Source organism: Corythoichthys intestinalis, chromosome 9, assembly GCF_030265065.1.
Source record: "Corythoichthys intestinalis isolate RoL2023-P3 chromosome 9, ASM3026506v1, whole genome shotgun sequence".
Classification (NCBI taxonomy): Eukaryota; Metazoa; Chordata; class Actinopteri; order Syngnathiformes; family Syngnathidae; genus Corythoichthys; species Corythoichthys intestinalis.
Window position 1 is genome coordinate 58,358,243 of NC_080403.1, and position 27,862 is coordinate 58,386,104.

The window sequence follows — 27,862 nt, forward strand, 5'->3', positions numbered from 1 at the left end:
TGGTAAAAATTGGTTTTAATTGCTCTTGAAGTCTCCTTAGGCAAAGCGTTCACTTACTTATTTTTCCCCCTTCTGTCATTGTTTGCATGCTATCCTCAATAAAATATGAAAACTTATAAATGTGTGGTTTTAGTTAAAGTAGACACTGTTTTTAAATCCGTGTGATTTTGACAAAGATCAGATTTGATGGCGATTCTTTGCAAAAATGTGAGAAATTCTAAAAGATTCAGATACTTTTTCATACCACTGTACATTTCTTTCCAAAAAAAACCTGCAACAGAGTAAATGCAACCACCCACTTGGACAGTGCAGCGGATAATTTATTTGGATAGGAGTAGCCCACTTCGGTGGCAGAGGAGGGTCAAGCATGTATGCAAACATCACAAGTTTCCATGTTGTATGCACAAGTCACGTTTTAAGGCACATCAAGGCTTGTATGTGACAGGGAGAGTAACAGCGAGGTCGGCATCTCTTCCAGGCAGAGGTAGTAATGCTCAGTGACAGGGATAAACAGCACTGGAAAGGGGAGGGGGGGGGGGGGGGGGTCGCTCCTACCAAGGGAGCAAAAGGGGAAGAAAGAGGAGGAGGTGTCTGTCAGCCTCTTTTCCTCCTCCCTTGTCATTTTTTCAATTATCCCTCTTTCCTCCGTGTCCCCGTAGACCCGGAGGCAAGGTGCACATCATTTAGACTGAGAGCCTGTTTAGATTGTGATTATGGCAGCTCTCCTTTTCTCTTAGCTCCACATTCTCGTCAAAGTGGCACACATAACACGCGTGCCAATTTGGCTTGACTCATTTTTCCACTTATATTTTTTTTTTACATGCAAGATTTAGTCTTGCTCCAAATGTTTTTTGTCCAGGGGAATACTCAAGTCATTTTCCAAAAGTCTTTCTACTTAAAACTTTCTTTGTTAGCATTGTTTTTTTCGTCAAAGATGACGATAGCAAAGATTTTTCGTCGACCAGCCACTGGACGGGACGAGCTAAAAATGTGTCTCGGTTGACGAAAACATAACGAGAGGAATTTCAGTTTTCGTCCCAGAAGACAACAACGAGACGAAAACAGTTTCTGTCATACTGTATGTAAATCTAGCGTTAGCATCACTTGTGCATTCGCATTAGCGTTAAATATAATGTGGTGAGCGTTAAAGAGAATGCCACCGGCCGCTAGGGGGCAGCGCCGTTCCATAGTAATGTTATTCATCCCACCAGTGGGAGAGTTAGTAGTTGTATGAGAAGTTTATGGTATTGCTATGTGCTATTGGTGCTCCACACATATTTCTGTAAGTCTACTCTCTGTTAACGTCAATGATGTGCCTCTTGTTGTATTTTGGCTTAGATATGTACAGAGAAAGATATGTTATCTGTTGTGTTAGTACTTGTTGTTCTGTTTTCTTCTATTCAGTTAAGTTAGTATGCTGTGGCTAATTAGCAATTTTCTTGTTCTTCAGGGTTCCCTCATCTCTGTCAATAAATGAGAATTATAACTTGACATTGAGGGGTATATCTTCAAGCGTCGTCTTAAACTTTCAGACAACTTTTTTTTTTTTTTTTACTTGCATTTCGGGGTGTCCAGGTGGGTTTAATCAATTGAAAATCACTAAGTTGCCATTGTCCTTGTGGATATGTGCTCGTCTGTCAATACTCATTCGAAATTGTTAGAAACCTTTATTTATTTATTCATTTTTGGACTAAAACTTTTGAATTTTACAGGCAAAACCATTTGGAGTAATCGTCGACTAAAACGAGAACATTTGTCTGAGTTGTGGTCAACGACGAAGACGAACACAATGGCATACCGCACGCAGGCTATTTTTAGACCGTGACGTCGCATCGTAAAGCGGAAGTAAAGCCGAAGTGGGACATTATAGACCCGCCCTCGCATAGACACAACGTAATTTGTGCTACTATTCTCCGGTAATCTTTCAAAAACGAACATGCCGATCACGCATTGCTGTTTTGGAACTTGTAGAAACGACTCTAGACATTACGACACATGAAAGATGTTTTCTTCATACGTTTCCGGAAACCAAAAACTCGGGAGGAAAAAATGTGAAGACCGAATTAACTTGCGCGGTTGGCATGGTCTTTCAGAGGACAAAGAGGTAAGCCATTTTTATCATTTTTAACTTATTTTTTTAGCGTAACGTTGTGCCGTACTGCTTCTGTCTGACAATGAATGACCTGAAAAGAATTACAATGGTATCTGACTGCCACTGTTACCGTTTCTCTTATATATATATATATATAAAAAAAAAAGACTTTAGTAAGGGGGAAGTGTAAATAAATTATATAATTAAGGTTTGTTATCAATGTTATCAATGTTTGTTATCAAAAAACTAAAAGTGTTCGTTGGCTGTCACTGAGTAGCAATTGCGATCGCTACATAAAATAAAAATTACCCCCAAGAACGGTAAGAGACGTAGGACAACCAGAGGATATATAAGAAAGACAGGGCTGATGGTAAAGGATAGCTTGTTGAAACAGGAGAATGTCATTGTCAGTCGCGTCGATAAAAAAGCTAAAGCTATGCTTAGGTCGGCTTGTTTTTTTCATCTTTTTCAGCCTTCGACACTCAAGCCATCGCTTTAACTGAACATTTTTATGTTCTTCCACATCTTTGCCAATGAATTTGGCACCAGGCACATCATTTTCGCAGAGAATTGGTAGGTTTAGCTATGTAAACATCTCCTTCGTACACGATTTCCATTCATTTCATATTAGGGGCAAACGGTGTCTTGTCCCTACTTAGCAACAGTAGCTAATGTCATGAATATTAATGAGCGGAAGTGCGCCATTTGAAATGACTAAAATATGACTAATAAGTATTAAAATGGCTGCAAAAAAACAACGCTTTCTAGAAACAGAAAATTAGCTTCTTGGTAAGAGGGAGAAATAAAGTAATGATGCTAGCCACGTTAAATGCTAATGCTAGTGTTTGATGATTACTCAGCACAGAGCTTTAAAGGCTAAAGCATCATTGCATATTCTTAGAGAGCCAATAAGAAAATAAATCTTAACGTGTGTTTTAAAACAAGAAAGCCTGGAGCATGGCTTAGCTTGAAGAACATCTCGGATCGGGACATATCGGGATCGGCAGATACTCAAACTAAAACGATCGGGATCGGATCGAGAGCAAAAAAAAACATGATCGGGACAACCCTAGTTGTAACGGTTTTGAATGATTTGAAAGTGATGGCATTTTGTTTTAGTGATTTAAGTGGATACACTGCCCTCTAGTGGCAACAGTGAATATGGCATAGCTCATTTAACATGGTTGAATCCAGGTGCTCCCAGTTAAGACCAACATAAGGTAGGTTTTTGTTCGAGCAATCATGTTTTTTGTTATTTTATGCATTCGTAATTCAGTTTATAGGCACATTTAGCAGTTTTTTTGTGGGAATATGTCTTTGAACGATTTGTTAGGAGCATTGTAAAAAAAAAAAAAATTAGCATTTTATAGCATTCAAGCTAGCGGATTTAAATACTCATTTATGTTTCATATCTTTTAAAGCTAAGCTCAGGTATTCTAATTTATTTTTGAAATGGAAGTGCAATTCTGAATAGTTTGAAGAAACACTCTGGAATTTCATTTTGTATTCGCATTTAATGCTCTTTTGAAATCATAGCAAGCCTTTGTTTTATATCTCCTAAAATTTATTCTGCAACAAATTAAATGTTCCTAGTCCGATGACTCGATTATTCGAACTAACTAGTGGATAGATTAATCAATTACGAAAATAATCAATAGCTGCAGCCCTATTGTAGCGACAAGCATCTTCTCCCGATGGCAAATTCCAATCATATGACAGCAAGCAGGTAATACATCTTCCAACATTGAGATAAAATAGTATTATATCCCGACGTAACACATTTCATTAACATTCAGGAATCGGGAGGACTTTGCCGAGGGCCCGCCTGGTGCCTGACAGAGGTCAACCCCTGCCACGGAGAGCGGGAGTGGATGGGGGGAGAAGATGCCAGAGACAGCCTTGTCGTTTACAGAGAGCGGAGGAGTAATTAGAGGGGTTGTTTGAAGAGGGAGTTTAACTGATTAACAAAGGAAGCGAGGGAGCGCCTGAAAGATGGGAAATAGAAGGAAAGGCAGGGAGTCCCCAGAGGAGAGAGGCAGGGGGATGTAACTTGCATTTCAATGAGGGATCCATCCCTCTCTCCTCTTCTCCCTTGATGACTTTTCATTCAAAGGGGAGAATGAGGGAAAGCCCCGCTTTCCATTTCCTCTATGAAATCTAAGGAAGAAGCTGAGGAGGACTATCCGATATTAAAACACTGCCTTATTGACTGGGATTCCAAATTCATATACAGTATAGACAGGCTCCTTTATAGGGACAGTGTTGTTTTTGGCAGCCCTTTTAACCTTCATAGTCTTTTGGACAAGAATACTTTAAATTAGTCTTAATCATATTTTGGGCCATCTCAAAATGTGTTTGTCTTTGTCGTACCTGCATCCAGTGCCAACTCATCAGCAGTGGCTTTAAACCGATCTTAGGCGGGTTGCCAAGATATTGATTTTCTGCCATTTGACAGTTTGTGGTTGCATCTTTGCCTTGTTTTTTTCATTCGTCTGCCTCTTACAGCAAACTCTTTTTTTTTTTTTTTTTTTTTTTTTTTTTAAATTGATCCTACTGTCACAGACCCTTTTTGGTCTCTCAGTCTCCGGCGTCTGTTGTGTGTATTCAGTAATCCCTTTTTTGCAGTCCCTCTGTTATTGTTGTCTGCTGAACTGTTTATCCCATCACTAGCTACAATATGTGCTCGCCTGTGAGTGTTCATTCAAAATGGTTGGAAACAGGGATATGTTTATTTAATATTTTACAGACAAAAACATTTTGGCCAATCGTCGATTAAAACTAGACGAAATTTGAGTTTTGGTCGACGAGAACTAGGCGAAGAGGCACATTTTACAATTTACTACTAAATATGACAAAGACTAAGAAGTATTTTTGTCCAAAAGACTAAGAACGAAAATTAAAATGGCTGCCAAAAACAAGAACAAAAAAAATTCTTCTTGGTAAACCCCTAATTAATTGTATATTTGAGTAGTACTATATTTCCCTGACTCTGGTTCAAGTTCACACTTGGTATTACTGTAAATGTGATCGTGAATTGTTTTCTGTGTGCCCTGTGACATTCTGCTACTGGTCAGATTGTTTTGTTACAGAGCTGTGGGATGAGTTCCCGATGTCATACCTGCATCCAATTCCACCTCATCAGCAGTGTCTTTAAACCGATCCTAGGCGGGTTGCCAAGATACTGACTTTCTGCCATTTGACAATTTGCGGTTGCATCCTTGCCTTGTTTTTTTCATTTGTCTGCCTCTCACTGCAGTTTTACCTCTTTTTTTTCTAATTGATCCTGACCTACTGTCACGGACCCTTTTTTTTTTTGCAGTACTAGTATAGTTCAGTATATATAGTTTAGGGATGTCCCGATCCAGGTTTTTGCACTTCCGATCCGATACCGATATTGTTTTGCACTTCCGATCCGATACCGATACTGGCCGATACCGATACCGGCCTATCTGAGCATGTATTAAAGTTATTTAGCCTCCTTACTTAGTTGTCAGACTCATGTTGAAAAGGGTTTTAGTACTCTTGATAACAACTAGCCAGCTGAATTAGGGGAGTTTGAATAACACACAATGGTTGGTAACAAGAAACTGACCTGTTTATTCAGTGACAAACACAAAACATTGTAAATAACAAACAGAAATGGCATAGTCAGTCACTAAAACGTGCAAATAATATTGTAAACTGTCAGTGGAAAATCCCACAAACTTCCCAAGATATTAGATGCTTTTAATGTTTCGTGCATTAGTTACAAAAATTGTCTAAAAAGCCTCTCAGGTTTAAATAAATGACTATTTCAGTATCAAGTTAACATTTTAAATCAGTAAATAAAATACCCAAGTCCCCATTCTGTATCAGCAGCTTTAAACTACATTCAATTCATTTAATTTTGCGAATCAACTGTTAAAGTTGTTAAACTTGCTCCCGTTATTCCATCATTTCCCTTCTGTCTACTTTTGACATGTGAAAGTTTTAAAACTGTTTTGAAGATAGATTCAAGTCAAGATTTTGCCGATTTAGGAGTATTTTAGATAAAAAGTTAATTAGGTTCGCTTGGAAGGTTCACTACAACAGCCTACAAGGGAAGTCTCCTGCTTTAAGATGGAGGCTGTTTACTAACGCACGTAGTTTTCAATGCAGGTGTTGCTAACGGTGTCGAGTCTGTCATTTTGCATCTAGTTCTATATACATATGCTATCTATTAGACAAGCATGAGGTTTATGCTACATTCCAGAGAAGCGGGAAGTCGGATTTATCCCACTCGGATGGTACCAGATCCGATCTCAAAGCGTTCCAAGCAAATGTAAACAACAATGATGGGTGATCGCGACGAGGTGTTTTTTCTTTATTTTGGCCATCCAAAGACATTATGACCTCCAGCGAACCTGCCTTCCTATGAGCGATCAAATAGTAGAGGAAAAACGACGGCTGCGTTATAGCCCACACTGTAAACTGCCTTTTTTTAGTTATGATGATCGTCAATATAAAAACATAGCACAACAAAGATGATGTCGGACTTTTCCGGCCTCCGACTCAGAAAATATCATTGGAACGCCACTCGAACTGGTAGGTCCAAGTCGCGAAGTCGGAGAAAAAATAACAACCCCGACTTCCGAGTTGTTTCTATCTGACATCACTGGACAAAATGGCGCTAGAGAAAACGTATTGAATGATAACACAATAATGAAGTAAATCAAGTTTATTTGAGACGCCATGTATTTTTTTGTCATATAGTGAATTATCTTTGTTGTGCTATGTTTTTATATTGACGTAAGACGTTATGCTATGTTTTTATATTGACGATCAGCTAAGGATGTAACTAAAAAAAAAGGCAGTTTACAGTGTGTCTTTGGATGGCCAAAATAAAAAACACCTCGTCGCGATCAGCCATCTTTGTTGTTTACATTTGCTTGGAACGCTTTGAGGTCGGAACTGGTACCATCCGAGTGGGATAAATCCGACTTCCCACTTCTCTGGAATGCAGCATAATGTGTTGGATGGTGCGTCTTTACTCACGAGAGATAATGGCTCGTTATCCTGAATGAATTCGTCGGCAATGACTCTTGTTATTCCCTGGGCTTTGGAACTGTCGAGTGCCAGTTTGTCACGCATAGCAAAAGTTTCTGCCAGTGTTAGTTGCGTGGGACCTTTCTTTTTGTCTTCGGTTTTCTTAACATACTTCTTATATTGTTTGTCGCTAAATGCTTGATTAGGTTGTTTGTATTAAAACTTCTTACAGCTTTACCACCACGCTTGACTTTATTGTGGCATATGTTGCACTCTGCCTCTTCGTTTTTGTCGTCCTTTAAGGTGAAATGATCCCACACAGCTCACATTTTTACCGATAGTCTCACGGTAAATTGGGAGACGGTAATGTAGTGTGTTGAAGGAGTGCCGTAAAATGTGGACCGGATTTTAGGGAAACCGACGCAAAAACTGGAATGGATTATGTTTATCGGTGCGCTGGAAAACCCGGACCGGATTTTCAAAAAAACTGAATCGGAAGTTTGGATCTGAATTTTGTCGTGTCGGCCGATCCGATACCGATGCGCATTTTTTTGCCCATATCGGCCTCCGATCCGATGCAAATATTGGATCGGGACATCTCTAATATAGTTTGTAATATAGTACAAAAATCTGTTTTATGCTATTTTTTTTAGAAGATCAAAGACACATGTAAAAAGATCGTGTTTTTAATATTTTTTCAATGGCGACAAAGCACCAAATAAAACATGAAGGACATTGTCAAAAGAAACAGAAAATAAATCTATGACTTCTAGTTATTCAATCAATATATCGCTGAGGTATCTGATTGGTACTTGGTATCGGCAGATCTTCAAAATCAGGCCACTCAGGCTCGGGTGCAAAAATATGTGCTCGGGACAACTCTACTCATTCTCCGCCACCCGAGCCCCACCTCACTGGCACTTATCTCCACACACATCTCCCCCTTTTAAATTAACATGCAACAAGAAAAAAACGGGGGGGCGACAGAAGGGGGAAAAATTAAATGCATTTAATAAATGGCTGACGTGAAATCAGCCAGCTTTCAGCCTCCCCCTATTCAACAGCCTATTGAAAAGGGAGAAATCATTCACCGGCGAGACAAAGCCGAATGAAAATATAATTCCGCATTGTGAGGCGCTTTTGTCCCGGCCCGTCAAATCGTTAATGGCGGGCCTTTTGTTTTGCGTGGTCGCTTACCGCCTGGCGGTGTCGTATGGCGGTGGCATCGCGTGCCCCGTAATCACTGCGCTTTGTGATATTAGATTATAGGGGCAATTAATGGCATCAAACCTGAACGACTCAGCATTCAGCTTTCCGCGCGCACGCGTTCGGCCTCCCGTATAAGTTCCGTATATCGGCGTTCGCAGCAAAGGTACTATAACTCTAATAATTATGATGCCTCTAACTTGAAAATGTCAACGGCGGCGTGTATAAAATAGGAAGTAGGAGTCGTCGGCGCGGAAGAATGGGATGCGCGAGAGCAATTAATTGCAGCTTTTCATTTGGCGGCCTAGAATGACAAGGCTCGGCGGCGGGGGCGCGCTGGCGTGATGCCAAGTGGCGGCCAATATCGCGCCCGCCTTGCTCTCCGCCCCAACGTGTCTCCTTTTCTACCTTTTCTTTTTGCAGCTGCCACAGCTCCTCCCCTCTCCCTGAAGTCAATCATATATTTTGTAACACATCTTCATTCTCAGCTCAGCATGCTTCTACTTTTCATAGGCCTTATTACATCGCTCTCCAAAGCTATGCTTCCACTAAATGTCATGAGCAAGGGCGGACTGGCATACGGGGATTCCGGGTATTACCCCGGAGGGCCCGTGGTCAAATGAACGGCCCCTAAAATTAACCCACCCGCATAGTTCAAGAATTACCGCAAGGCAGTTGACTTCCATGTGCTCGTGTTGTTCCCAGTTCTTAAATACACTCTCAACACTCTAAAGCCAGTGTCCTCAATTAGCGTACCGTGGTCCGGGCACTCCTCTCTGGCTAGGTTCATACTACAGGCCTTAATGCACAAATCCGATTTTTTATCATATCTGTTTATTGTTTTTTTTTTGGCGTGCCCATTCAGACTGCTTTTGTCCATTGAGACCATTCAAGTATTACGCATGCGCACTAATTCGCAGTCCGACACTCGCTGAACAAGACGACCTGCATGCGCAGAAGCATCAAAACAAATGACCACACATGCTGGCTGTCATCCGTCATTCCAGGGATATCATATTTTGCTTTTTAAAAAGAGGACACAAATAACAAGACATAAATAATCCCCGTCTAGGCTTATATTCAAAGTATATGGATCGATAGCATGCATGCACTATCCGTGCATGTCACACACACATATGGGCAGTTTGCCCCAACTCTCGGCCGTGGAAGCAATGTTGAAATATTGCTTATATGGAGCAGACAGAAAACCGATCATTCTCAGGCTTATCCTCAACCCATTTTTATTATTTTTTTATGACTGTTGTCAAGTCCGACCCTTCCTAAAAAGCCGTGTTCAAGGCAAGCTCGACGCTAATAATGCACAGCTGCACCGCTACCATAGAGTTTCTCTCGCTTTTTGACGAAGTAATTGCTGCATGAATTCCGATTTGAGAGACTGGACAGTACAGACCGCCGCGACAGTCTGGAAAAATGTGGCCCAGATCGGATTTGAACCACATACGAAAATGACCCAGATCGGATTTGAAATGGTCCAGTTCTATGCAACTTGTCACGTTCAGACCGTCAAGTTAATGCCTCACTCGAGTTGGAAAAACACGAAAAAATCGGATTCGTGCATTAAGACCTGTAGTATGAACGTAGCCTCTGTGGACCCAGAGCAAATGGCACATTAAAAAAATTAATTAATTAATTAATAAAAAAAAAAAAACAATTTAACATACGTTATTTGTATCAATCGCCGATCTATCGCTATGCGCCACCATTCTATCGCTAAAATCCGTTTCATTTTTAGTCAAATATCTTCCAAGATCCCACTTCTGTTGTCATCTCTATGACAACGATACGCTGGTTGGCTGAGAGAGCTTGCATGGATGTGCTGACCACCAGAAAAGACCGAATCTAACAAAATGGCATGCTCAAAGTTGACCAAGAGAAGAAAAGTGGACAACGAAAATCGCCGTTTCAATGAGGAATGGAATGACAATTATGCGTCCATTTTACCAACTGCAAGTAACAAACCTATGTGCTTAGTATGTTAAAAGACAGTTTCTCTGATAAAAAGTGAAAATGTGAAATGCTATTATGTTAAAGAGCACAGCTCTTTTGAAGAGAAGTTTCCTCCTAAATCAGAATCGAGAAGGCAAGAAATTATCAGGTTGAAGCAGTCGTATCAAGAGTGAAGGAAGGTTATTGTTAAATCTTGGACACGACAACAAATTGCAATGGGGTGCTCAGAGTGTCGTGGGTGTTGGCCAAACATAAGATGCTGTTCTCTGATGGAAAAATAATCAAAGAGTGTATGATTGAAGCAATGTTCGAAGGGAAAGAAAGGAGGAAATGACAACAAAAATCAAACAAATCTCACTCTCAAGTACTGGCTGATGATGTGAGTAAACAGCTTTGTGACCCCCGAATGCCACTTCTCTCATTGAGCAGTGTCTTACAATTAAAGTTACTGTCAATAATTGTTATGTTTGAACCTTAATGACAGATTTTTTTTTTTTTTTTGTATTTTTATTTTAAGTCAAAAAATGTTTTGTTAATTTATTTTTATTTAATCAGAATGTACATTGTATTTTTGTTTGGTCAAAAGAAAACCACCTTTACCAACTTCAAGATTTCTATTTGAGGACCCCTGCTCTAAAGTATATAATGCAACCATTGTCATCATTTACAAATGAAATAAAGTTGCCTGATCTTAAAACTGCTCCATCTACATGTGCGTTACGTGCGCTGTCACGTCAGTATAATGTTATGCGATTCCCCTGAGCAAAGGCTCCTTTTAGTAGATGCTAGGTTTCAGTTCTCATTTTTGTGCCATTGTAAATATTAACTGGCAAAGCTTGGTGAATATTAGTCATGGACCTCTTTGACTCCCTACTTTCTCAAAACTGCATTTTTACTCTCCCAAAATTTTGAAAATTTGAATTAAAAGTCCTACAGTGGTATGAAAAAGTATCTGAACCTTTTGGAATTTCTCACATTACTGCATAAAATCACCATCAAATGTGATCTGATCTTTGTCAAAATCACACAGATGAAAACACATTATCTGCTTTAACTAAAACCACCCAAACATTTATAGGTTTTCTTATTTTAGTGAGGATAGCATGCAAACAATGACAGATGGGGTATTTTAAGTCGGGTGTGTGCCCAATCACTGATGAGTTGCTTAAACCTTCCCTGCTCACTATAAAACACACACCTGGTAAGAAATGTATTGATGAGAAGCATTGTCTGATGTGCATTACGGCTCGGTCGAAGGTTGAGCTCTCTGAAGACCTGCAATCTAGGATTGTTGATTGTTGGGCAAGGATACAAACCATCTCTAAAAGTCTGGATGTTCATCAATCGACAGTCAGAGAAGTTGTCTACAAATGGAGGGAGTTTGGCACTCTCGCTTCTCTTCCAAGGAGTGGCCGTCCACCAAAGATGAAACCAAGAGTTCAGCACAGAATACTCAGAGAGGTAAAAAAGAACATTAGAGTGTCTGCTAAAGACTTCCGGAAATCACTGGCACAGTCCAATATCTGCGCACACATAAACTATAGGTAAAACTATGGCCATGAATGGTGTTCATGGGAGGGCTCCACTGCTGTCTAAAAAAAAAAAAAAAAAACATTTTTGCTCATTTAATGTTTGCAAAAAGGCACTTGGACACTCCACAGAAGTTTTGGCAAAATATTATGTGGACTGATGAAACCAAATTTGAATTGTTTGGGAGTAACACACAATGTCACGTATGGAGGAAAAATGGAACAGCTCACCAACATCAAGACCTAATCCCCACCGTGAAGCATGGTGCAAAGAGCATCATGATTTGGGGCTGTTTTGCTACCTCAGGGCCTGGACAACTTGCAATCATTAATGGAAGAATGAAGTTTTGCAGGAAAACCTGAGGCCGTCTGTCAGACAGTTGAAGCTAAAAAGAGGATGGATACTGCAACAAGACAATGATCCAAAACACAGGAGTAAATCAACTTCAGAATGGTTTCAGAAGAACAATATTCACGTTCTGGAGTGGCCAAGTCAAAGTCCAGACTTGAACCCCATTATGATGCTGTGGCATGACCTAAAGACAGCGATTCATGCCAGACATCCTCGGAATCTGACTGAACTGCAGCAGTTTTGTAGAGAATAAGGTGCCGAGATTAGTCCGGATTGATGTGCCAGACTGATCTGTAGCCACAGAAAGCATCTGGTTGAGGATATTGCTGCCAAAGGTGGAGGCACAAAAATGCACAAAATATGAAATGTGATGGTTCACTCACTTGATTTTTCTTCTTCCTCTTCTTTTATTGTTTGCATACTATCCTCATTAAAATATGAAAAACTATAAATGTTTGGGTGGTTTTAGTTCAAGCAGACACTGTTTTCTCATTTGTGTGATTTTGACAAAGATCAGATCACATTTGATTTTATGCAGAAATGTGAGAAATTCCAAAAGGTTCGGATACTTTTTCAAACCACTGCACATAAGTCATGAGTCAAAACGATATTTTGGTCCATTGTGCAATCATTCAAACGGAACATAACAATCTCTCCGGTGTGCACTGTCCATTGTAAATTATACATCATTTTATGGGGTGACAGTTTGACTGCGATGGTGACAAATAACGGTACGCCGAGTGGATGTAGATGAATGGCCCGTTTGTGAGGTGATAACTCACGCTTGTATATCTCTATCAAAGTGCCCTCACAGCTTAACAGGAAGGATTATTTGTATTGCGACGGCTTTATAGTTTATTGACGTGTAGGCAGTGAAGGAAAGGCGAGTCATCTTTCAGCCTGTTAGGGGAGACACTCTGGGAGTCGCACGCTCACTGCCTGTCTGACTAAATATCCGTCATCTGCTTTGTCTTTATTTCCCATAATTGTTTTCCCAAACATTTGTCTCTTCACTGAATATGTAAATGGGCTTTTTACACACACCAACTTATGTTTTCACTGCCTGAATCGTGTGATTAGTTTGCTTTCTGATGTGTTGTTTGTAATCAGATGAGCAACTCTGCCAATCTTTGTTTTTTCTCTCTGCCGCTCGCTCCGATGAGATAGACATCTCCTGTTGACAGCTGAGACGTTGTCGCATGTCTTTCCTTAGCCAATTTGGAGTATGCGCCGAGTAAATCACGGACGACCATAATCGTGTGTTTATGAAGGGAGATAAGATTTATTTATTATTATTTCTTGAAGATGGAGATTGTCTTTCAAGGCGTTTGTATCTGTTGCTGTCCCATAAATTGCCCTGAATTATTTTCAACTGTGCGGTCGGTGGAGAATGTGTCAACAAAATATGTGTGTCGTGTTTATCGTCTTTCTGTGGTGTTGAACTAACTGTTCCGCTCTATCAGAGGTTGCACCATAAGACCAAATGAACCACCATGAAGCTTTGAAGCCACTCTTGAAGCAATGAAGCTTTGAACCAGTTGGCTGCAAAGCTTCATTGCTTCAAGAAGCTTGATTTGGCCATCAATACAGTCAACCTCTGTCGCCACCTGCTGTCAACACTGTTGTCATGCACTATGCCTCCTAGCATGCATTGCAGCGCTACAAACGTAAATAACAAGCAGAATTCATGTTCTGTGCTAATTATTTCCTCAGTTACTGTTCCAGTTGTTTCATTAATTGTAGTTATGGTATTAGGTAACACTTTATTTGTCAATGGCATCATAAGACCGTCAGAAGATCAAATGAAGCACGATGAAGCTTTGAACCAATTAGCTGCAAAGCTTTATTGCTACAAGAAGCTTCATTTGGCCATCATTGCTCCCTTGTGGGAGACAACCACTGTTACCACCTGCTGTTGACACTGCTGTCGTGCAACATGCCCCCTAGCATGCATTGCAGCGCTAGAGATGTAAATAACAATCGAAATTCATGTTCTGTGCTAATTATTTCCTCAGTTACTGTTCCAGTTGTTTCATTAATTGCTAGTTATGGTATTTGGTAACATTTTCTTTGGCAGCGGCATCATAAGACCAAATGAACCAACATGAAGCTTTGAACCACTTGGTTGCAAAGCTTCATTGCTTCAAGAAGCTTCATTTGGCCATCACTGCTCCCTTGCGGGAGACAGTCAACCTCTGCTGCCACCTGCTGTCAACACTGTTGTCATGCACCATGCCTCCTAGCATGCATTGCAGCGCTACAAACGTAAATAACAATCAGAATTCATGTTCTGTGCTAATTATTTCCTCAGTTACTGTTCCAGTTGTTTCATTAATTGCTCGTTATGGTATTTAATAAGACTTTATTTTGCAGTGGCGCCATAAGACTGTTATAAGACCATCATAATTATGACATGACACTGCCATGAGCATTAATGAAAGCTTATGACAGATGCCATTAACGTCATCTGGCAAATTATCTCACTTTTGAATGGATGTCAAAGATCTGAGCTGGACATAAATGGAGTTAGTGACATGATTTACTAGCTGACACTTAACCCTTAATTACCTGCAACATGAAGCAATTATCAGAGAATCCCAAAATTTGAAAAATAAGGTCCGAATGAAACCTTTTTTTCAAATTTGTAAAAAGTAAAGTCAAAATGAATATGTGTACTAAGATCTCTAATATCTATAACTCTTGCTAAATCCTGTTTTTCTTTCTCATGGAACCTGCAGATGCATGTGTTGACTTGCATCCATCATTTTTTTTTTCTTTTCAAAAACAAATGTCAAAATTCTGAATTAGTCTCAAAATCATTAAATTTTAGGTGTGCCAAATGTGATACATTTGGCAATAAGGGGTTAATGACATCTGTCATAAGCACTTATGAATGCTCATGATAGTGTCATACCATAATTATTACGGTCCTATGGAAGTGTTATAATGCCACTGTCAAATAAAGTTTTGCCTATTAACCCAAATAAATCAACAAATAAGCCGCATTGGACTAAAAAACATCCGATGGTCGATGTTGGGGGTGGAAAAGTCCATATATTGGCCCGATATATCGGCTGGTCGATATATCGTTCGAGCGCTAATTACAACCATATTGAAACCAAGAATCAAATATCGATTAGCATGTTAGCAAACATACCATTTCCCTTCACCCGTTAAGAGTCATGGGACTTCCTTAGTTCAATTTTTGTGTGCATTTTATGGATATAGAGCTTGAAGGGTGGGCAGATGAACAGATAGCTAAAGACTGTGTCCTGTAACACATGACTCATTTCAGACAATAATCCAAGGCTTTGACGTTTGCAAACAAAAATTGAAATGTTCCTATTCTTTATCCAGGTCCCTGTATCCATGGCTATGATGAGCCCTCAGATGATCACGCCGCAGCAGATGCAACAGATCCTGTCACCCCCTCAGCTTCAAGCCCTGCTGCAGCAACAGCAGGCTCTCATGCTTCAGCAGGTGAAACACATGCACCCGAGCAAACACAAGCATGCTTATTGCGATCGCGTTTCTGCTTGGACTCACTCCTACGCCAACATGTTTTGATGTGTCGGATGTTTCATTGTGCGATGACATAAACTGGGTGCGGCGGTATCTCTTGTTTAATGCTGTGAAATTGTTTAAGGTAAACAAAGGCAAACATTCTGACTCATTGTTTTTCCCCAAAGTTCCACAGCATTATTGCGAATGGGCATGACTGTTATTTTAACAGTAAGTGCACACGCGCACTTATCATTCAGTGTCTTAGGAAGGCTTCAGGTATTTGGTATTGTCATGCCAACAGCCGACAAACAAACAAACAAACAAACACAGGGCTGGGCGATGTGGCAAAAATAAATCTAACTGATTTATTTAGTTTTGAATCTGTTCAAAAATGTCATTGTAACACAAATAACTTACAGCAAGACGGACTTGAACAATAAACTTCAAACAGAGGACCGAGTATCAGGCAACTCAATACAAGTTTTTGCTTCAAGGTTTCAGTTTTTTTTATTCCAACCCCCATGAGAATTTTCTGAAATACACACACATGCAACACATACATACACCAAGCTATACTACTCTCACCCTTATGCCAATGAAACATTTAAGAGTTTATAATGGCAGTAATGACACAGAATAAAGCAAGCACATACAGAAAAATAGCTGTGGCAATGAAACTATTATATTATAGGTAGGGCTGTCAAAATTATCGCGTTAACGGGCGGTAATTCATTTTTTTAATTAATCACGTTAAAATATTTAACGCCATTAACGCACATGCCCCGCTCAAACAGATTAAAATGACAGCACAGTGAAATGTTATCTTGTTAATTGTGTTTTTTGGAGTTTTGTCGCCCTCTGCTGGCGCTTGGGTGCGACTGATTTTATAGGCTTCTTCCCATGAGCATTGTGTAAGTAATTATTGACATCAACAATGGCGGGCTACTAGTTTATTTTTTGATTTTTTAATTATGGGCTACATTATTGGATAATACTGTTCCATCATAAAATCTATCAATCACATACAGATACAAAATAATACAACATACTGATTGCTAGATGCAGTCCGTGCCCAATCAGCCCATTAAGTTGAGCCGCTTTGACAAGGTTACTGACGTCAAGTTCTTTCTTGGCACTAACACCACACTATGCTATATTCGAAATGCCTGTAGCCTGGCCACCAGTGGCCATTTTACTATTATCCGACTTTGTTGTGTTCACTTGTAGCGTTAGCCGCTAGCATTAGCGACTTGATATCCATGTGACATCACACGTAAGCACACTGGCTGCTTTCTTAAAGGGGAATGAGCATAGCCAAACAACATATAGTCAAAGCGGGCTGAAAAGACTTTATTTTTTTCGTTCCATTACAAAACCAAATTTAAAGACATGGTCAAAATTGCGTCGGTCATTGCGAACCATCTTGGTAACGGTAAATTTTTGGTGAACCGCCCGAGTCTATGTTCACCTGCCAAAAAATAAAATCACACAAAATCGAAATTTACGCTTGCATTAAAGGTCTCCTAAGGGTTGCAATTTAGAAGCATTTGTATCAGAGAACAATATAGAATCTTAACGTAGAAGAAAAAAACATTTAAATTCATTCCAGATTCAAACTGATGACATTTAAAAGCATTTGAAAAGTCGGTTTTATTTACCATTCTTACATTCATATCTGTCAAATAGTTGTAAATATACTGTTTATAAAACTATAAAAACCAAATTAAGCAAAACATATCCAATTTCTATTACACATGACCGGAGCAAAGAATTTGAAGCGGATTTTTTTTTTTTTTTTTTTTTTTTACTGAACGTATGTTGACTAAAGCCATTGCATTTATATTAAGATAATTGTAAAAATAAACACATAAAGACGAAGAACAATATAACTTGCAAGTGTTAATTTTATAAGGCACAAACAATGTAGTGAGATGGCAAGAACTGCTATGGTACATTGGCTGCAGACGCTAGGTGGTCCATTTAGCTCTATTGGCATTGAACTCGCGTCCACATATGATTACGTCAGCAGAAAGTTTTGGAACTAATCACACCTATCATTTTAAAATGCTTTTATCGGCCGATAATAACTCTACAAATAAGTATTTTTTTGATTCGTCACGATTTTCATCAAAACTCCTTTATTCTTTGCGATCATTTCTACACTTTCATTGTGAAATGACATAGTCACGTTCAAAAGTAAAGTAAATTCACAAGATGATTGCTCTGATTTTGCTGACATGATTCACAATCGTGACTTTTCTCCCTGAATTTCATATGGGAACGTCAGCGTAGTTTGTATATCGGTGTCATTTTCAGTAAATGATGCAAAAAGTCTCCTAAAGGACACCTAGAAATGACACGCTTAGTGAACATAAGAACCTTCTCACCTCCTTTACGACAGAGAAGTCAGACCATAAAACCATTGAGTTTAAGATCATTCTGCCTGTTAATTAACCACGGTACGGACCGGCTTTGACTCCGTATCTGCAAGCCAGCACTTTTCCGCAAACTGACACACACAGAATGAGACAATCAGCTGGCACATCACTCAGCAGAGCATTAAATCTCATCACCCTGATGCAATTCAGAATTGTATAAAAATGAAAGAAAGGTTTATGGTCCACTACTAAATAATATTTGTGAGAACGCCTGGCTAAGTTAACCTTTAAGTTTCCTCTAATCTTTACTTACAGTATGTCAGGGGTGTCAAACATGCGGCACGCTCGGTGGTCTGTTCTGCCTGATAGAAACTTTGTAACTCATTCGTACTGTTCGTATGGAATCACGTGCTTTTATTCTGACAATGGCGTTGAATGTCCCCCTCCCAGTCAAAATGGATTGGACGTCGAGCTCTGTTATTGAGAGCCAATGAGTAACAAGGAAGTGACGCAAATAATGCACCAAATGCAACCTAAAACCTAATGTAAACCCTAACCTAATCAATCAGGAAATGCCCTAAAATCAACAGGAAGCAGCCTGGAAATGCTGAAAAAAATAACATTATTCAAAATTTACAGGAAGTGACCCTTAACAATTTTAAAAGTACCGTATTTTCGGTACTATAAGGCGCACCTAGAAGCATTTAATTTTCTCACAAGACAGTGTGCATTATAATCCAATGCACCTTAAATATAGATCAGTATTGGTTCATCATGGCATAGCATTCCCTGCTGTAACTGTAAACTTAATTGCAAATGCTTACACAAACATATATTAGCTGAAACAACTTACAGTCTTATGTGGGCCAAACCGTAGCTGTACTTTATCCACGTCAGACGAGAGTCTGCTCCTCAGTCATAAGATGACAGTCCAGCCAGGTCCAACACTTCCACCAGAGGGCAGTTTATTCCATCATTAAACAACATACAATACTTTTTGGATAGTTATTTTGGGGTACTTACATAGACTTCATAATGATATTGACGAGTCAGATTCGGCCTTCGCTGCTCCACGCCTTCAAGTAGGGGGCAATCCCACAATCTGCTTCAGTTGTTCGCTGTCGGGCACAGCGGCACGTGCAGCAATCCAATGCCGGATTTAGGTTGAAAAAGTACGAAAGTTGTACCGCAGACAAACAGGAAGGATTGTCTCAGGAGTCATTTGTTCAAGGATTCAAGAATTAATTATTGAATTCATTATTAAATTTTTCATTCTTTCACAAGAATTTTCAACGGAAAAAGCTCTTTGATGTAAACCTGTTGCCACATTGTCTAACGGACAAAATAAATGCTAACTGCACGTTTTCTTTTTTTGCTTTTAACCAAGAATCAAGACGGTTTATCTATGAAGAATTCATGGATTGAAGCATTATTCACAAGAATTTTCACCGAAAAAACTCTGTTTGCATATTGCGGCTGCCACATTGACTGACAGACTAACATCATAGTTTGCAATATTTACATATAATAAATGCTAAATGCAGGTTTTTTTGCTTTGAACCAAGAATCGAGACTGTTTTACGTTCATATTGATAAAGAATTTGGGTATTTAAGCATTTATTCACAAGAATTTTCAATGAAAAAAGCTCTGTTTACATAAGGCAGCCGCTAGCTACATTCCCTAACAGGCTAGTATCCTACTTCGACATATTTGCGTAAAATAAAAACTGACTGCACCTTTTTTTTCTTTTTGCTTTTAACCAAGAATGGAGACTGTTCTACATTCATATTGATAAAAAATGTGTGGATTTAAGCATTTATTTACAAGACTTTTACCCGGAAAAGCTGTTTACATAAGGCAGCCGCCAAATTGACTGACAGACAAGCATCGTACTTCGACATAATTACGTAAAATAAATGCAAACTGCACGTTTTTTTGCTTTTAACCACGAATGAAGACTGTTTTGCATCCATATCTATAAAGAATTCAGGGATTTAAGCATTTATTCACAAAAATGTTCAACGAAAAAAGCTCTTTTCCTGGCCCTGTATCCCGTCAGTATCATTATGAGGTCTATGGGTACTTAAGGGCTAATTGTGACGTGGAAATTCGGTTTACGTCACCATCGTAGAAACGGAATTCGTTCGTAACCCAGGGACTACCTATATATGGAAGCCATTGACATTGATAGTCGTCCAATTCACTTATACTAGAAGGGCTGGCTGTGAACGCTCATCTTCCAGTGTCATTGACGGCACTTGACGTCCAAATTTAATCAAGAATGTTCCCAGTCAAAATGGATTGGACGTCGAGCGCCGTCAATGGCCAAATAAAACCTTGTCCTTTGGCCCGTGAACTGAAATGAGTTTGACAGCCCTGCAGTAAACTATTTTACATTTCCAGCTTGAATCTTATCCCAACCATAGCTTGAATTTTGCATAATTTACTTTGCATTTGAACAATGACGTCCTTTCTTATCTTTAATTTGCTTTCATGGAAGACGCAGTCCTTTTTCTTTTGGCTTTCCTCTCTTTTATTGTTCCTTAGGCAGGGTTAATATCTCTTTTCTGCCTCACTAGTCCCGATCCCCCTCCTCGTCACACATGCAAATGCATATGCACGCGTGCGCACGCTGGGCTCGAGAGTGGTGAGTTGAGGGAATAATTAAGTGATAATTAAGGTCTTTTAATGATTTGATTCAGTGGCTGTATGCATTAAGAGTATAGTAGTGAGGCATTCACCTATTCAGCCTATTACCATGACCTTGACTACTAGCAAGGCGGTTGTAGCATACAGCAGTGTCAAACTCATTTGGGGTTGCGGGCCACATTCATGGCATTTCAATCTTATGTGGTCAGTTCATTTTTAGTCGAATCGGGTAACTCACTGACTGCCTTTGACGACGCTAGACGTCCAATCTATTTGGACCGGGTTTGATAGCCCCTCTCAGTCAAAATGTCTTTGTAATTTTAGGGTTGTTACAGGTCCCTTCATGCTATATGATGATTTGGAGGAATTCCGGGGTGAATTCCTTTTCATTTTGGATCATTCCTCTTGATTTTTGGGGCATTTCCGAGTCCCTTTCTGCTCACTGGACACTTTGTTGGATTTTGGGAGCTCACTGATGATTTGGAGCATTCCAAGATCACTTCCGATTAATTTTAGGGCTGTCAAACGATTACATTTTTTAATCGAGTTAATCACAGTTTAAAAAATATTTAATTGTAATTACCGTATTGACCCGGATATAAGACGGCCCTGATTATAAGACGACCACCTCTTTTTCAAGACTCAAGTTTGAAAAAAGACTTTTTGAACACCAAACTAATTTTTATACAGAAAATAATTACAGTACATCCGAAACAAAAGATTATAACAATATATTTGAGAGAAAAAGCCTGTTATTTTGCCTCATTCAAATCTTAATATCTGAACATTTAAATGTGTAAACTAAAGTGCAATCACATTCGTAAATGAATGGCTTCTGCTTTTTTAAATAAATGAACCAATCTGTTGTATTAAAAAAAACAAAATTGCAATCGCTGCATTAACCATCAAATTGAAGCCTAACTGTAACTGTAGTCTTGAAACGAATCTGAATAAGGAAAAACATTGCAATAAAATAATGCAAACTGGTTAAACTAAAAAGAGTAGCTGAGATGTGTCATGACAGAACATCACTTCAGTGATATCTGGCGCCATCTAGCGTTGTGAATGGGGAGAGTAGCTGAGATGTGTCATGACAGAACATCGCTTCAATGATATCTGGCGCCATCTGGGTATAATGTCTAGACCGCGAATATAAGACGACCCCCTCTTTTTTAGTGTTATTTCGATGCAAAAAAACACCGTCTTATATTCGGGCCAATACGGTAATCGCAATTCAAACCATCTCTAAAATATGCCATATTTTTCTGTAAAGTATTGTTCGAATGGAAAGATAAGACACAAGACGGATATATACATACAACATACTGTACATCAGTACTGTATGTGTTGATTATAACAATAAATCGACAAGATGGCATTAACATTATTAACATTCTTTCTGTGAAAGGGATCCATGGAAAGAAAGAATTGTAGTTCTTAAAAGATAAATGTTAGTACAAGTTAGTCATTTTTAGGGCTGTCATAATTATCGCATTAACCGGCGGTAATTATTTTTTTTAATTAATCATGTTAAAATATTTGACGCAATTAACGCACATGCCCAGCTCAAACAGATAAAAATGACGGTATAGTGTAATGTCCGCTTGTTACTTGTTTTTTGGTGTTTGGCACCCTCTGCTGGCGCTTGGGTCCAACTGATTTGATGATTTAGTACCATGAGTGAGCATGGTGTAATTATTGACATCAACAATGGCGAGCTACTAGTTTATTTTTGATTGAAAATTTTACAAATTTGAATAACACGAAAACATTGAGGGGTTTTAATATAACATTTCTATAACTTGTACTAACATTTATCTTTTAAGAACTACAAGTCTTTCTATCCATGGATCACTTTAAGAGAATGTTAATAATGTTACTGCCATCTTGTTGATTTATTGTAATAATAAACAAATACAGTACTTATGTACAGTATGTTGTATATATCAGTCTTGTGTCTTATCTTTCCATTCCAACAATAATTTACAGAAAAATATGGCATATTGTATAGATGGTTTGAATTGCGATTAATTACGATTAATTAATTTTTAAGCTGTAATTAACTGGATTAAAAATGTTAATCGTTTGACAGCCCTAGTCATATTATATTAAAACCCCTCTTAAAGTTTTCGTTTTGATAACATTTGTAGCCAACGAGTGTGTTTTGTCCCTCGACTGACGCCGTAGTTTCCGGGTTCTTCGTACATTACGTTTATTTGAGTGTTGGCTTCACAACATACGAGACCCCTGATAATTTGTATATTTTGACTAAATATTGCCATCCAGTGTATTTGTTGAGCTAAATAAAATGTTTGAATAGAGTTTGACCAAAGTCTGAGTAAGTTTTATGTGTATTTTGCATAGCTATTTTGATTGGGAATGCCAGTTCACTTTGCATTGTTGTTTAACTGTGTGAGATTAAGGCCTCATTAATACAGATTGAAGCGCTTTTCATTTTGTGAACATTATTTTTTTGAGAGATTTTTTTTTTCCACGAAATGATACTTATGTTTGTTGTGAAGGAGTTGCCGAAGATTTTGCCAATAAACGGCGCGCTTCAATGAACGCCTGTGTCCACACGCCTCTCTCTGCCTCTTAGCTCTCACTGTGCAAAAAACGGCGTCATTGTAATCGGTTTGAGGCAATGCATGAGCGGGTCATTCTGAGCATGCGTTAAATGCGTCAAAAATTTTAACGTGATTAATTAAAAAAATTAATTACCGCGCATTAACACGATAAATTTGACAGAGCTAATTAATTTTTTAGCATTTCCGAGGCATTTCCTGCTCATTTTCTGTTGATTTTCGGGCACTTGCGTTCACTTTCCAATGATTTTAGGGCATTGCGGGTTGATTTCCTACTTATTTGAGATCATTTCCTGTTGAATTTAGGGCATTTCCGGGTCACTTCAATCTCATTGGTCACTTTCGTTTGATTTTGGGGCACTTATTTACACATTTAGATGATTTTGGAGCATTACCAGGCTTTTTCTGTTGACCTTTGTGGGCTGCTTCCGGCTCATTGGTCACTTTTGGTTGAATTTGGGGCATTTTCCAGTTACTTCCTTTTGATTTTCAGGTATTTTGGGGTCTTTTCCTTGTTAACTCATTGGCTGCCATTGACTGCGCCATTTTGGGGCGTGAATGAACAAATGTGAATGTCAAAATTCATATAATTCTCTTACTAGCAGCTATGTTATGTTCACTGCACTGACCTGGTTTCAGAGAAGAAACTGATATCTGCACTCTAATCCAAATAAAGTCAGAAAGAAGAGAAACAATATAAATATTTTAAGTAACATGAACAAATAAAGCCAGATTGAACCCCACGACAGGTCACTACATTTGACACCCCTAGTGTATTGCACAAAGCAGAACAGGAGCATTCGTTAGGATGTTCATCGGCGTCTCGTCGGCTCGCTCTCGGGTCAGACGGATGAGAGACTGCAGCAACTGCTGCCGTGTGAAGTCATTCTCTTCTGAGAAGCCTCTTTGAACATTTGATGCACCATGAAACAAAGACAAACTGCAGAGGCGCGCACACACATAGGAGCTGATCTCAAGAGGATAACCTCGCCTGCACATGTGCACACTTCTGTGGCCGGAGTTTCCCCGCCGCGTTGCTCTCCTCGTGCGCGAGATTGTAATCTTAATGGAGCGGTCTGCCTAAATGAATGATTACTAACACAAACGCACGGACAGGCTGCGGTCAGTCAGGGGAGACGATGTTCGGGTGTTTGCGTTGTGTGCTTTTAAATTAAAGAAGGATCCCGGCGGACGGGCCTGTGGTGTTGTAGCGGTTCACAGGGCTGACATTTGTGCCGCCGGCGTTCGCTCGATTCCAACTCGGTGTCATCTGGATCTTTTCAATGGGCTGTGTGATCAACTGACTGGCTTTTCTAACACTGTTTTTTTACCTGCTTCATTCTCTCATATCTTCCCGCCATCCAAAAACAGCCGTTTCAGTCCAAAATGTTCATGCTAGTGTGTTTTCTCCATGCAAGGCGTGCACAATGGCAGTAAACACACATGCTGTATAGTTTACGTACTACTACTAGGCTACTTCAAAGATAGTGTTTTACTTCACCTACAGTATGTGTTGGAGTTTTTGTATTGGAAATAAAAGGGACCGTGTATTATAATGCACATTCCCGCAACTAGACGGCACAATGACATGCCATATATTCATATACATATATATATGGCATATATAGTGCCTTGCAAAAGTATTCAGCCCCCTTGAATCTTGCAACCTTTCGCCACATTTCAGGCTTCAAACATAAAGATGTGAAATTTAATTTTTTTGTCAAGAATCAACAACAAGTGGGACACAATCGTGAAGTGGAACAACATTTATTGGATGATTTCAACTTTTTTAACAAATAAAAAACTGAAAAGTGGGGCGTGCAATATTATTCGGCCCCTTTACTTTCAGTGCAGCAAACTCACTCCAGAAGTTCAGTGAGGATCTCTGAATGATCCAATGTTGTCCTAAATGACCGATGATGATAAATAGAATCCACCTGTGTGTAATCAAGTCTCCGTATAAATGCACCTGCTCTGTGATAGTCTCAGGGTTCTGTTTAAAGTGCAGAGAGCATTATGAAAACCAAGGAACACACCAGGCAGGTCCGAGATACTGTTGTGGAGAAGTTTAAAGCCGGATTTGGATACAAAAAGATTTCCCAAGCTTTAAACATCTCAAGGAGCACTGTGCAAGCCATCATATTGAAATGGAAGGAGCATCAGACCACTGCAAATCTACCAAGACCCGGCCGTCCTTCCAAACTTTCTTCTCAAAACTGATCAGAGATGCAGCCAAGAGGCCCATGATCACTCTGGATGAACTGCAGAGATCTACAGCTGAGGTGGGAGAGTCTGTCCATAGGACAACAATCAGTCGTACACTGCACAAATCTGGCCTTTATGGAAGAGTGGCAAGAAGAAAGCCATTCCTCAAAGATATCCATAAAAAGTCTCGTTTAAAGTTTGCCACAAGCCACCTTGGAGACACACCAAACATGTGGAAGAAGGTGCTCTGGTCAGATGAAACTAAAATTGAACTTTTTGGCCACAATGCAAAACGATATGTTTGGCGTAAAAGCAACACAGCTCATCACCCTGAACACACCATCCCTACTGTCAAACATGGTGGTGGCAGCATCATGGTTTGGGCCTGCTTTTCTTCAGCGGGGACAGGGAAGATGGTTAAAATTGACGGGAAGATAGATGCAGCCAAATACAGGAATATTCTGGAAGAAAACCTGTTGGTATCTGCACAAGACCTGAGACTGGGATGGAGATTTATCTTCCAACAGGACAATGATCCAAAACATAAAGCCAAATCTACAATGGAATGGTTCAAAAATAAACGTATCCAGGTGTTAGAATGGCCAAGTCAAAGTCCAGACCTGAATCCAATGGAGAATCTGTGGAAAGAGCTGAAGACTGCTGTTCACAAACACTCTCCATCCAACCTCACTGAGCTCGAGCTGTTTTGCAAGGAAGAATGGCCAAGAATGTCAGTCTCTCGATGTGCAAAACTGATAGAAACATACCCCAAGCGACTTGCAGCTGTAATTGGAGCAAAAGGTGGCGCTACAAAGTATTAACGCAAGGGGGCCGAATAATATTGCACGCCCCACTTTTCAGTTTTTTATTTGTTAAAAAATTTTAAATTATCCAATAAATTTTGTTCCACTTCACGATTGTGTCCCACTTGTTGTTGATTCTTGACAAAAAATTAAAATTTTATATCTTTGTTTGAAGCCTGAAATGTGGCAAAAGGTTGCAAGGTTCAAGGGGGCCGAATACTTTTGCAAGGCACTGTATATGGCTTTCCAATGATGTATCACACATGCATAAAAGACAATTTTGAAATTTTGCCAAATTGGTCATATAGACCTGCATTCTGAGAGTGGAGTGTTCTGTTGGGGCGGTATGGAACCAGTGCATCGGTGAGATACGATGGCCCCAACCCATTAATGGTCTTAAAAGTAAGAAGGAGGATTTTAAATTTAATTCTAAACCCGACTGGAAGCTAGTGAAGGGCCTGGAGTACAGGGGTGATGTGCTCTCTTCTATTAGTTCCTGTTAAGAGTCTTGATGCTGCGTTTTGGGCTAGCTGAAGACCTTTTAGAGAACTTTTAGGACAAGCTGCAAGTAGGGACTTACAGTAATCCAATCTAGATGTAAGGAACGCTTGAATTAATTTTTCGAAGGGCCTTGCTCTGGTGAAAATGAGTGAATGAGTTAATTAACATTTACTGTATGTAATTTTCCCTCAATGCAACAAATGGAACATCCTCAATGTTTTCTGCATTAGTCATACATGGGAAGTGATTTTCCAAAGCCAAACGGGGCTCTGTCAAAGTATTTATTCCAGCCAATTGCTATAGTGACACCCCATATTTCCACAACAGTCAGATATCAGCAGAATGGAAATACAGGAACCTCACGTTTAGCGCTTAAGTAAACGTGTGCCGCAGTCCTTCGGGTGGCTCTCGGCCACAATCGACTACGGCCCCCTGTGGTGATCTTATGAATAAGTGGTGTAGATAATGACTATCTTGGTGTAATTCCCTTGAAGGGATGTGGTCCTGCTCAGCATTATAGACCCTTAGGAAGTATGTAAAGAATGAGACATCTGCCACCCTCATGTCAATTTCCCCTCCTAGCGGAGGGTGTGCAGGTGCATTTTTGGTCCTAACCAGAGCATGTATGCATTGTTTTACTGTTTCCCATAGATTTGACTTACATATTTGCCTGGCAACAAGTCAAAATGACTTCAGAGCTGCTCCATAATAGGCCATACCAACCAAACTGGCATGATAATAAAGGACGTAAATCATTCTTAAAGAGTTTAATTTGCTAATGTGGCTTCTTCACCTGTCTGCAGCTCCAGGAGTACTACAAGAAACAGCAGGAGCAGTTGCATCTGCAGCTTCTGACTCAGCAACAACAGCAGCAACAACAACAACAGCAACAGCAGCAGCAACAGCAACAGGCCGGAAAGCAAGCAGCAAAAGAGGTGAGCATCAAGTGCGCACTCAATTTAGTTCAAGCACACTTTCAAATATAAAAGTACTCTTAAATGCATAAAAAAGTGGTTGACATGAGAGCATACAGAAGGGGGGGGAAAAAACGTATTTATTGAACGTGCAATGCCTTCTTCTTGTTC

At 39.6% G+C, this 27,862-nt stretch overlaps 1 protein-coding gene across 4 annotated transcripts in view; it reads left to right on the forward strand.

Annotated features, from left to right (window-relative positions):
* The window catches only part of foxp4 (forkhead box P4), a 301,129-nt gene that overhangs the window by 168,111 nt on the left and 105,156 nt on the right, over window positions 1-27,862 (forward strand). For all 4 annotated transcript variants that reach the window (XM_057847124.1, XM_057847126.1, XM_057847125.1 and 1 more), the window contains exons 4-5: window positions 15,509-15,631; window positions 27,581-27,712. In XM_057847124.1, coding sequence (XP_057703107.1) covers window positions 15,509-15,631; window positions 27,581-27,712 — 255 coding nt within the window. The remainder of the gene's footprint in view (window positions 1-15,508; window positions 15,632-27,580; window positions 27,713-27,862) is intronic.